Source organism: Enoplosus armatus, chromosome 5 (assembly GCF_043641665.1).
Source record: "Enoplosus armatus isolate fEnoArm2 chromosome 5, fEnoArm2.hap1, whole genome shotgun sequence".
Lineage (NCBI taxonomy): Eukaryota > Metazoa > Chordata > Actinopteri > Centrarchiformes > Enoplosidae > Enoplosus > Enoplosus armatus.
Window position 1 is genome coordinate 2,932,043 of NC_092184.1, and position 12,731 is coordinate 2,944,773.

Below are 12,731 nucleotides of genomic sequence, written 5' to 3' on the forward strand. Positions count from 1 at the left end.
CCAGCAGTGACTCATCCCTGCGCTGACATCACTGGTTATCATTAGCATCTGACCTTTTACCTCGCACCTTCTCCGAGAGTCGCCGAGTTCAAGGGGCCGATGATTAGCAGTGGCGTCCTGGTGGGGTTAGCCTGCAGGCTCGGATGAGATGCGCTCTGATCACATGTAGTCAACTTGTGAAAATAGTTTGGCTCAAATGTCAAGGAAGCAAATCAAACGAACAGCACGTGTTAATGGCAGTGTTAGTAGCAAAAACCCAACTGACTATATATATATATATACATAGGGTGTTCAATTAACACCTAGACTGCTTCTGCCAGTACCAAAAACAAAGCTACACAGTAACCTTAACATCAGAAAATCAAGTACCAGTCATGGGCTTACATCTCAGCCCACTGACATTACTAAATGTGTCTTTAAGTAATCCTAACGCATTACTTAGAATGCCTTAAAGAAACAAACGCAAAACCTTCCTACAGAAAAAAAACAAAAACCCTCCGCTTGGTTTGGCCCAATGATGTCAGCCATTACATCACCAACAGCGCCGTAAAAATCAGAAAATGCCGGGCTCACCCACTTTGTCACACAACTACATACTGTATGTGGCATTTACAAGGCTACCTTGATCGAAATCCACAACACGATAAGATTAGATGGCAATGTGAGTTATGAGCTAAGAGATTAACTGATGATTGTAACACATTCACATGAAATAGCCTGACACTAGAATAAAACATGACCACAGCAGACCACACACGGCTGTATCATATAACAATACAGACTGCACAGCGACTGCAGCCACACACACACACACACACACACATATTACAGCAAAGGAAAGACTGCACAGTTTTTACAAACGGCGTAGCGCGCACACAATGCTACGTTGCTCGGCAACGCGGTGGGGGCTGACGCTCTCCCCTGGAAAGTGAGTTACAACAATAAGTGAGTTTGTTGTTGTACCCACCTGTCTGAACGACGTTCTGCGAGTCTTACTGAAGTCCTCCACAATCTGCTCTACGTTCAGCTTCTCTGCTCTTTCATTCTCACTGCATAATATAACCAGTCCGCTCAGCCTCTCTGTCCCACTATAACCAGTCCGCTCAGCCTCTCTGTCCCACTATAACCAGTCCACTCAGCCTCTCTGTCCCACCATAACCAGTCCACTCAGCCTCTCTGTCCCACTATAACCAGTTCCAATACTTCTTAAAAAGGATTTAAGTAAAATTTCAGATTTTTAAAAATACCCAAAAACCTAAAAAATAAGTACACAAAAAGAATCTGTGTTACGTTGACGAGAGTAAATGTAATTGGTTACCTCCAGCCCTGTCACTCGCAGCTGCTCATAAGATGTGTGCGTCCTCTTGGTTGATTAAAATCCTTTAGCTTTCTGAAAGAAGTAGAGTGTTCCATCCCCAGCCTCGATCTTAATGGTTGTGGTGTACGATTTACGTCTCATCTGATATCAGAAGCTTGATTTAAATCTTCCACAACCAACACCAGGTGTGTGCACATCATACTGGTTGGTTAATAAAGGCGGGATTTCACACAGTTTACAGCTTTATACACTGACAGTATTGGCGTAGAAGCACAGTCAATGACATCCTAGTTGCCTAGTTGCCAACTATTTTGATAATCGAGAAAACATTTCAGTCATTTTTCAAGCAAAAATGTAAATTGTTTGCTGGTTCCAGCCAATATTGGCAGATATATTATCAGTGGGGCTGCAACTAAAGATTCTTTTCATAATCGATTAATCTGCAGATTCTTGTCTGTCTGTCTGTCTGTCTGCCTGCCTGTCTCTCTCTATTCGCACATGTGCGCAAAGCACACAATAAGGGTTCAAGAGGGCCGCGTTGTAATTTCCTTCAGGGGGTCACGCGGGCATCCAGCAGGATTTGTGTGATGACTCACAGCTATTTGTCTCATGAAAGTAACCCAATACAAACATCAGAGAGGAAACTGAAACGTCCACTTCAATTGCTATAATTACAAAACAGCCTCAGAGTCTGGGAAGGTGGGTCCTGGCGGAGTCACTTGACAGATTTGTGATATTGATGTATTGATTTCTGATATGAAACGAAAATCTTTTTTTATCTTTAAAACTCTCCTGAACTCCCGGCCCATGGAACAACTACGAGACTAGCACCCCAGCCCCAGAGGGACCACAGGTAACGCCCATTAGAAAATATGGAATGAAATTGATCAAAACATTCGACACATGGGTGCCGTACAATACAATACAATATTTAAAATCACGTTGATCTGTACCAGGTTCACCCAGGGGCAGCTCATTCTCAGATATCATCAAACCATCCAATATCTGATTTTAAGCAATAGTGTTCTTAGTGGATTTAGAGTGAAATCCCCCCCCCGTGCCTTCTGGCTATCATTAAGGAAGCGCGAGAGAGCTTCAGAACACATCTGTGAGTCTGCAGGCTGGAAACCATTTTCCATCTACTTTTGTAGATGGAAGATTTTGGGCAATATGACTGGCTTTTCCCTCACTCGGCACTTTTCCCTGCATGCAGCACATCATACATACATGCACGTTAACAGGCTTTAACAGGTCTTTATAGGCTACAAGAGGATGAAGAGATGAACACGAGCACTAAAAATACCATAACTGGTGCGAGATTAATACGGAGCGCCTACACTCGTCCAAAGGAATGATGTCATTTTTTATGGAATATAATATTAGGTGCATTCATCTTCAGGGAAAATGAGCAGCGATGCTGCGTCGCGCAGAAAAGTCCGCGTATTACAGGTAACTAATGACGAGATGAGAGGCCTCAGGACCTGTCGGACTCAGCTGAGCAGGCGGTTGACCAATCACACGCGACATGGCCGTCAAAATCTTTCCAACTAACTAACCCTCTCTCTTTCTGTCCTCCTGTTCCTCGAGGGTGTGTGTCGGTGTGTGTGTCGGTGTGTGTGTCGCTGTGTGCGGCCTGCCCATCTCCTGCTAGCTCCGCTACGTTCCCCAATCACACACCTGCTTCCACAGGGATCAATCAAGTTTTATTTTCAGTCCTACGTGTTAACAAAACAACAAACAGTGTGGAACTGACGTCCTTCACACGAGGTTATAATGCCTCGGCTCTACAGCGGCATTGCGAGGGGGTGAGACGGCTTGCCTCGGGATGTCATATTCAACAGCTATAATGAAAACATAGACTGACAGTTTAATTTCCACGCCGCCCCGTTCCCAGGTCAGCCATTAGGATGGCACGTCTCCACTACTCGGATGGGCGCGGGCAGGACGTGGCTCTAGCTGTTCTGGAGGGGGATGTTTGATCAAGTGATGATGACAGATAATGAACTCTGCTCTCACAGCAGTCACTCTTTTATTGCATCGAACCACAGTGGCCCACAGGGGTCAATTCAATTTGCACGGTCCTGTCCGTACATAAGATGGGGAAGGACTGGCTATTATAAGCTTTGGATTTCAGCATATCTTAGGAAAATGAACTAGTTCCAGTAGTTCTCACATTTTTCCACCTGTACAGCGTGTGGTGGGATGCCTCGACCTTGAAGTGGAAGCCAGGGATCAGCCAGGATTAGTATTGTGTGGGGGCATCATGTAATGAGCTAATGACTGATTTGCCCTCCAAACTCTTCAGACTGTGAAATACTTTCAAAAAGGAAATTGAATCTGACTGATGGCCATCACACTATATAAAAAGGTCACAAATTTAGGAAAGTGAAAATTCATTCACGGCCCACAGATTCAGCTGCTTCTACGGCGGTCTTCGGACACAACCAGCCTCTATGTTTGACACAAACTTGCTTCCCATTACCCAACACTCTGATAAACAAGGCTTATCACTTAACTTGTGTGCACGAATTAATCAAAACTTGGGAACACATTTTTTTTTTTTTTTGGCCACTCTGGGGCTCCGTAGTTTTTGGCTAATCCAGTGAATTCAAAGCAAGGTGCTTCATCAACCAATCCTGTAAGTCCAGACTCTCTGACAGCTGACTCATTTATAGTGTCTCATAGTTTGTATCAGCATGTCACCCGACCCTTCCAAGGCTCTCTTCAAAACCCACTGGTCCTCCCCAGTCAACAGTAATCCTGTGCCAACAGCATTTAATGTGGACTAATAATAAGAAGAAACCAATAGTGCCAAGGTGACTGAAGGCTCAGCGACAGATATGATGCAGACACCTACGATATGTAAGCCTGGTTACAGTGACATCATACAAGGAGGAGTCCTCATTTGTTTCAGTATAGAAATGATGATACAAAAACAGAACGCTGGAGTGAACGGTGAAGCTATGAATTCTGGACGACTGCCAGGTGTATTATTTAGGTATTAACGTGGCAGCAGACTGAGCTGTGAGGGGAGTGGGGGTGTCGGTGGATTCGGGGTAATGGGGTGGGGTCTGTGTTTGGGTGTGAATGCTTTTTTTTCGAACGCATGTTCATGCAAAAAAATGGGAAGTTGTTCTTTAATTTCGCTTTTTGAATTTACGCAAAAAGGCATGCATAAGACAAAGAGTCGGTCACGCAGTACGTCTCATCTCAGTTTTTGGAATAAAACCACTGGGCTGCATGTCTTCTACAGAAATGCCATGGTTAAAATACCACAATAAAAATATCACAGAGCTATTTTTGACTCAATACTGCGCCATATTTTTGAATGCCACATAGGATGCCGCATATTTGCATACTGCAATTAGTATGTGTGAAAGCCGTTTCCTGTTCGTTATGAATACATGGATGATGCTGGCACAGTCCTGGCTTGGCCACACCTCGTAAAAAAAATAAATAAAAAAAAATAAATAAAAAACACCTCAAAATATGATCCACGTCGTTTGGAAAATGTAAAGTTGTCGCGCACGTGTGTTCAGCCCGTGTAACAGACAAGAAGGTAGGACTGTGTCATCAGTCATCGGGCTGATCCGAGGCTACAGGCAGAGTCAGCTCTCTGTCCAGCGCGGAAAGCTGTGACTCACAAACCACTGCAAGCTCAACCATCCGGTCAGGAGGGGCATCCCCTCTATCTTTGGCCAACACACACACACACACACACACACACACACACACACACACACACTAGACGTGTCCAGGGCTTAGAAAGCCTGGGTTTTGTACAGCCTGTCTCTGAAATTGGTTTCCATTAGCTCCACAGCGATTATTAACTTTCCATTGATACCGCAGCATAGTCAGAGGCACAGTGACGTCAAGCAGTGTCCTTGACGGAGAAGCAGCACCCAGTCACCTGCTGAGGAGTTCAACAAGTGTGTGTGTGTGTGTGTGTGTGTGTGTGTGTGTGCAGAGAAAAAGAGAAGAGCATACTTACTGCACAAAGCTATGATGTGGCTGCTGTCTTCGTGGACAAATTTCTTAGTCACCGCTTCCTCCATGATCTGCTTTACCTGCAAACAAACGCACCAGAGAGCCAAAGTTTGTGACTGTGCCTGGAATCATTGTCGTCGTCTTTACTTAGCTGCCATTACAGCTTCTCTGTACAGGGAAAGCAGTTGTCATCACCATTATCACAGTCAGTTGCACATCAGCCACGAGAAGATGGAAGATATCATCCGTAAAAACACAACTCACGATCACTACAGTAATAACATGCATTGTTTTCATACAAATAAATGTCCTTTTTGCTCCTCTCTTGCACCACTATGTAGAAACTCAAGACCGCACTGACAGAAAATCCAAGGAGACATCACAGTGTTGCCCACACAAAGCGATTTCTGGGAAGTGCAGCGCAGAAACACCACAACAATTAGCAGTTTGCACCAAAGACCGAGATAAAATGTTGTAAAACAAGCAATGCCGAGCCCACAACAAATGCCTTCAGCCCCTCTACTGGCCCATAGACGCTGCAGTGTGTTCACGGTGTTGGACAACATGAACATACTGATGATTTTGCCATTTGGAGAGACAGATAGGAATGAAAAAGGGTTTCGGCTTGGGAAACAGTCACGATGTCCTCAAACTCAGAGGGGTTCAAGTAAGCATGAATGCGCTCGGCAAAGTTCAAAATTTTATAAAAAAGGTGGCCAAAACATTAGGTGTCATCCTCCAGTTGTGTGCTGGACATTTATTAACATTAGGGCTATCCTATCCACTCCACGCTCCTGCCCCCCCCCCCCCCCCCCCCGCGCTCTGATATGCAATCAACAAGCTGCAGAGTTTACATTCACAGATTTTGCACTTTGTTTCAATCACACTTCGGCTACACACCTCGACTCCAAGCCGCCATCTTAGCATTAAAAAAAGGTAATTGGAAGAATTGCTGAAGCTGAAAAGCTGATTCACTTATTTCCTGTAATAATGGCTTTTCAAGGTTAGACTATAGTATATACGTAATGTAGTATAAGACACTCACAGTATGAGTGGCATGAGATAACTTGTGTTGGAAACAGTATCCCACAGCATAACGTTGTCAGACTCCAAATGGACAAACAAGTATATAAAAAATTGATGCGTCAGAACCAGAGATACATACATACAAATGCCGACGCCTACATTGCCCACAATGCCACTCGGCTGCCAGAAATGTGGATATATTCAATTCAGAATGCCTTTGTTATTACTGTTTGCACTTGGTTATCAGTATGGGAACCTTTTTGCCGTAGTGTGGCAAGTACCTGACAGCATATATATATATATACACATATAAAATAATTATTCAGTCTCCTGTTAACATTGTGACAGCTACTAATAACAGCTCCGACAGTCTTGCCCAAACATCCGCACCACTGACTTCCAATTAATATCGTGGCATCCCGGAAACATTCAAATGAGTCCTTCTGCTGCTATCTATCGCGCGTCTGGGGAGGAGAGCCTGAGTGAGTTCAACAACACTGAGTCATTCTGGTGTTCGCTTGTCTAAGTTCGCTCTCTCTGTAGAATTAATTGTCGTCAGTAATTAATCCGGGACCCGTCTGACACCTCTGCCTTGTTTGGGTCTAATTGATAAACAGGACAAATTTAATTGCTTGGTTGTGTGATAATAAAGCTGTAACTACAGCATCACTCGGTTCAAACTTTCCCCCCCCCCCCGTATCACAGAGGTGTGGGAGGATGTAGAGCTGTCACGCCTGCGACAGAGGGATGGAGCTTCATCATCCTCATCACCAAGATGAGGTTCTGCCTTGATCAAGTTTGCCAATTAAGAGTTTTTTTTTGTGAGGGGTGGGCTAAATCACCACTTTTGTACAGCCAGCGAAAGCACAGGCAAAGCCGATGAGAAATACCAACAACCAGTTTGCCAGGAAATGAACTACATAACTTTTTTTTTTCTTTTTTTTTTTTTACGTCAATTAACATTACAAAAAATGTCGCTACGCCCCAACCACAGCCTTCCCTCGCCCTTGACCTGGGAGGCGCCATGGGTCGCATGTCATTCATCCAGAGAGCGTATCCAGATACAGATCACACGTTAATTCCAGGTGGAAACGGGGCAAAAGGTTCCTGGAAAAGTTCTCGCACTGGGAAACAGGCTTTATAACTACATGGTAATGATCATTGGCATGCTGTTATTGTCGAAGGAAACTAATGCCGACTGCCACAGGAATACACAGGCTGCTAATGTTTAGTATGTTACTGACTGACTGAATTGTTGATTTCTATTCAAAAAGATGCATACTGTACAGCAGCTTTGACAACAGAAGCTCTGCCGAAGTGTCCTTGAGCAGGACTCGGAATCCCCACCACCTCAATGGGTACTGTATATCTCATCCTGACCTCTGACCTGCTTGCGGAGGAGGGAAATTCACCTCAATAGAGTGGGTTATTATGAAGGTAATTGAATTCAAGTGGCTTTCGATTTACTATTGCCTCCCTTTTTTGTGCCTGTCGGATTATTCATGTGACAACTTACACAACTGGCGACAACAGTTCTGCAGCGTGCAAGCTGAATTCCATATCAGAAATACGACAGAAACGTCACAGAAATGTGATTAAAACAACAACCCCACACTTTAAAATACACCAGCTAGAGAATGCACGATGGAAGCGGTGCTGAGGGCATTCAAATGGTCCTCTGGGGTCAGTCTGTAATTGAGAACTGGATGGAGTAGAATAACAGAACTCAATGAACCATTTCAAGTGTGTTTATGAGGTTGAATGGTCACTCTCTCTCTCTCTCAGCTGTGAATCTTTATTATTTCTCTCAATGCATATTTATATGCACAACATGACAGTATTCATGTTCACAGACCCAGGACAATGAAAAGCACAACATCAACATCTACCTACTTCATAAAACTTGTTGAACTTATTGTCCTGTTGGACGAGCGCCATTAGCCCAGAGATCTGGTCAAACTGGCTTTTCACCATTCCTGTCTTCACATACCAGATACCCACACACACACACACACACACACACCAAGAACTACCTTTGCACGGTTAAAAAACAAACATACAAGGAAATGGCAGGGCAAATTAAGAGTTAGAGCGCCTATCAAACAAATATTCTACAAAATACAGTTCTGCGATTATATATAATACACAACACAAACTGTACCCTTAGCAAACTGTCAAACTACCACACACCAACCAGTGTTAAATGCTTCACTCTTAATTGCTCCAGTATTTTCTGGCTGGACTTAAGATCAATAGCCCCCCCCCCCCCCCCTCCCCCCCCCCCCATCTACTAACCCCCAAACTACCACAAAGTTTTAACATTTGAAGCATCTGCTGGATAGGCAGACTCTCTGGGGAACCGCCGCTTTTCATTCCGTCTGTTAATGCTCTCGCACAGAGCCTCTGACTGACCACATCCTCCGCAGAAATGTGCAAATAGATCCATATATTTACCTACAGCTATAGCTCTACGCAATGAATCAGAGCAAAGTGATACACAGCGGTCGGTCAGAGGGGTCGATACCGTCACCTGGGTGCGGATGGCTGCGAGACTGAATTGATTATGTTTGGGTATGAACCAGTTTAATTAGTGCTGGCTGTCAGCGCTTACGTTGGGTGTAAAGTTTGGTACGCTCCTTAATGCATGGTTTAAACATATTCCTACTTCACTCGGATTTATGCTGTATTCATCTGAATGTGTTGTTACAAGGCATAATTAAGCAGTTTTAACGATTTAAACATTTTTAGGGAGGTAGATTCTGGAGGTGAAAATCAGCACTTGGTTAAAGTTAAAGAAATTTCATGATCTTGGTTAATTTCTAAAAAAAAAAAAAAAAAAAACGTCAAGGGTGATAAGAGACAAGGTGTCTTTTTCAATATTTAACCGAAACCACAATAATCTTTCTGGGGCTGTACCGGACTCCTACTACGAATATTCCACTATTCGTCCCTGTGTTTTTTTTCCACATAGACCGTCAAGCAGCGCTTCCATTGAACTGCCAGATTTTTGAACGGGGTTCGGCGGGACGTTCAGGGTGACAGCGACGTTCAGTATTATAGCAAACAAGCCAAGTTAGCCCTCGGAGCTAATGCGTCCTAACTACGCTAAAAAACGGATCAGAAACGTGCAACATTTCCTCAACCTCAAGTTTGTGGCCTAAAGCTAACCACATGTGGGACTCAAACCCACCATCCACCACCAAAGGCCTTCCAAATTCCACACAGCAATTCTCTTTCCTCAAAACGTATTAGGAAAAAACATTTAGTGGCATGTCAACGTCATTTTCAGGATACAAGGTTGGAGAGAGAAGATAGCCGATATAAAAAAAGACTGGCACTCTTGTTGATAAAACTTTCAATCTACGGTCTTATCTACGTTAGCTAGTTAGCCAAGATGACTTTACGTCTTCGGATCAGAATCAGAAAGACTTTATTGATCCCCGGGGGGGATATTAATGAATTAATAAAAATATGAACTCATAGTCATTTTATTTTTTTAACATATATTTTGACTAGAATTTCTTAATTGCCTCTTTGGGTGCTGCCACTGAGGTTCAAGCCAAATGGTGGGATTATTTGAGCATACGGAGGATCGCTAAAACTCCTATATGAATGAGTGCAAGCTTGTGTTAACGTGTACATTTATGGGTGCGTAGCCTACCACCTTCAGTTTATGAGCTGTGGACAAAATCGGTCATTTTTCACAGGTAATTAGTTGGATTTAGTTCTTCACACAATGAGACGATAATTCAGGCAGGGGAAAACAACATGGCGGCAGTCACACCCATACACACACACACACACTTTCATTTATTTACTTTTACTAAAAGAGGACTTTCATTAAAACATGTATCCTGCAGCAAGCCAAGTGTCTAGTTCCAGGGATGACACTAAAATAACAAGATATAGTTGGCATGTCAAACGGCTGAGTGGAGCTGGGCTAACTTCGAAACACTTCTGAGAATCCTGAAGCTAATGGTTTCTGGGAGGAAGAGCTCATTAGCCAAGTGTCAGTTACATAAGGAAACATTTACTTTTCCCTTCATCTCATGTTCGTGACTGGGGCAAACAACAGAACATCAACAGTGTGTGCCTTGTGGCCAGAAAGGAGGGCCATTTTCCTGACGCTAACAAGGCGTACGATCTCCCTGGGAAAGTAAAACACCGCAAATACAGGAAATAGAGGATAAAATGTGTCAGACCGTTTGTCGTTTTGTCCCACAATTTGGGATTATGGAAGATTTACAATCAGGGCAGAACATTGGTCTCACCCACTTCCCCGAGGTGAGCGATTTAATCTGAGCAAGCTCCAAGGGAAGAGCGTGGTTGGTTGGTTTTAATAGAGATAGAGAGCCTGCATTTTGAACTAATAAAGAACTGGTACAACATTAAAGCCTCTGACATCATGCCTGATGACGCATTGCTTGGATTCCATGTTTATTCTGTAGTTCCCCCTTTCAAGTGCTCAAAAACATACTTAACTAACAAAATCATTACCCGCCTATTTTTGCCACGTTGAAAGATGACAGCTTGTAAACGAGCAGCGTGATTTTCTACATGTCCTGGCATTTTTCTAATTCCAGCTGCACTCTTGTCTTGTTTTCTAAGTTTGTCATGACAGGCCCCGCACGGCCACATAGACTGTTTTCAGTGGGCAGTGATGTAATGGGGACTGCGTGACGTCATCAGACTCCATGTACCAGTAAGAACGCTTGCAGACCTTTTTCACAGCAGACATTTTGACTGGTCATAGTAGGAAACGCACAGGAGTTACTGATAACATTAAGGATGGCTTTAATGGAACCTGAGACTTAAGCAGCTAAATGGAATTCAGCAATAATTATCTTTTATCAATAAATGTTTTTATTCACCTCCAGTGAAATATATATATATATATATATATATATATATACATATATATACACACACACACACACACACACACACACACACACATTACATTGTTATTGTATTTATTTTTTATTTAAATATTGTAAATGTGTATATTTTTTAATGTTTATCTTTTACATCTTATATTTGTACATACTTCTCATTTCTAAATGTATGGTACTTTCCACTCGTGAATGGGAGCACCTGTAACTAGTAAGTAATTAGTACGGTAGTATATTTCTGATGCCGATTCTGATTCTGATCTCAAAATGTCTTCTGTGAAAAAGGCCGATGACAAAGACAACTTTGTTGCACTTTGTTTACTACCATTCCGGGCAACCATTGGTTTCCACTTATTTCTGTGTAGTAAGAAAACCAATTACCAAATTCATGAAACTTGAAACTGAGTTATGTAATACATCACAGTTAACATCAAGTCTGCGTTTACTGCAGTAACAATATTTATGCAGACTTGACGTTCAGTGTGGTCGATTACACAACTCCAGCCAGTTCCAACAACAGTGATTTATTGTCATATTACAAGGAAATTAATGGAAACCAATGGCTTCCTGTAAAAGGTAGAAAACGTAAATTGAAATGGTTTAATCAGCAGCAGCTTGGTTTGCAAAATGATTACCCGTGATGTTAAGCAGATGTGATCGATAGTAGGGCTACAACTAAATGCTGATTGTAAATGGGCTCAAACACACAAAACCACTGGTATGGTCCCAGTTAAAGGTGGACATATTAAATTGTCTATATATTAAAATGTCACAACACTGCTCTTTGTGTATTTTCTTTAGGATATTGTGTTCCTGTGCTGTGGTGCCTTCACTTCCCCTTAGTCTGGAGGAGCTGCATGGTTCCATCCTAATCAGCCATTGTTAGGCCACAGCAGACACACAGTCATTAATGAGGTCATTATTCATGGCCTAGTAGGGTTTGTGGATGAGGAGGAGGGCTGCGATGGTGCTGTGGCGACAGCAGATTCGGATGGTTGAATTAGTGGAATCAATCCGTCTTTACTCGTCCTGTACGCACTTGTTGACCTGCTGCCGCTTTCACACACACACACACACACACACACACACACAAAATACATTTTATTCCTAACATTTACAGATACTGCGAACCTGCAATCCTTTCCTCTCCTTAAAAGTGCCAGATCCTGTGTAGAATCAATTTCTCCACTTTTCCCGTCAAGAAAATAAGAGCGCAAATTAACATTTAACCTCAGTACAAAATATCAGGTTTAGAGAGCTGGCTCTCGGAGCGGCAGTCATAAAATAAGATTTGTGGCAGAAAGGAATGATTCTGTCCTGGAGCGGGTGCCAGTCGGAGGGAGAAGTTAACCAACACTATGCTTCATGATGATAGAATATTTCTTCAGGGAAGAGGCAGCTTAATGCTGTTTAGCTGCGAGTTGCAATATGGCAACCAAGACAGCTCACTGTAGTAAACAAAGGAAATGGCATTAGAAAAATGGAAGCCCATGGTGGCAGCTTCCAAC

The 12,731-nt window shown here is 43.0% G+C and overlaps 1 protein-coding gene across 1 annotated transcript in view; it reads right to left on the minus strand.

Annotated features, from left to right (window-relative positions):
• sgsm2 (small G protein signaling modulator 2) overlaps window positions 1–12,731 on the minus strand; it is a 73,068-nt gene that overhangs the window by 55,318 nt on the left and 5,019 nt on the right. The window contains exon 2 of the mRNA XM_070905458.1: window positions 5,310–5,385. Within this exon, the coding sequence (XP_070761559.1) occupies window positions 5,310–5,385 (76 nt within the window). The remainder of the gene's footprint in view (window positions 1–5,309; window positions 5,386–12,731) is intronic.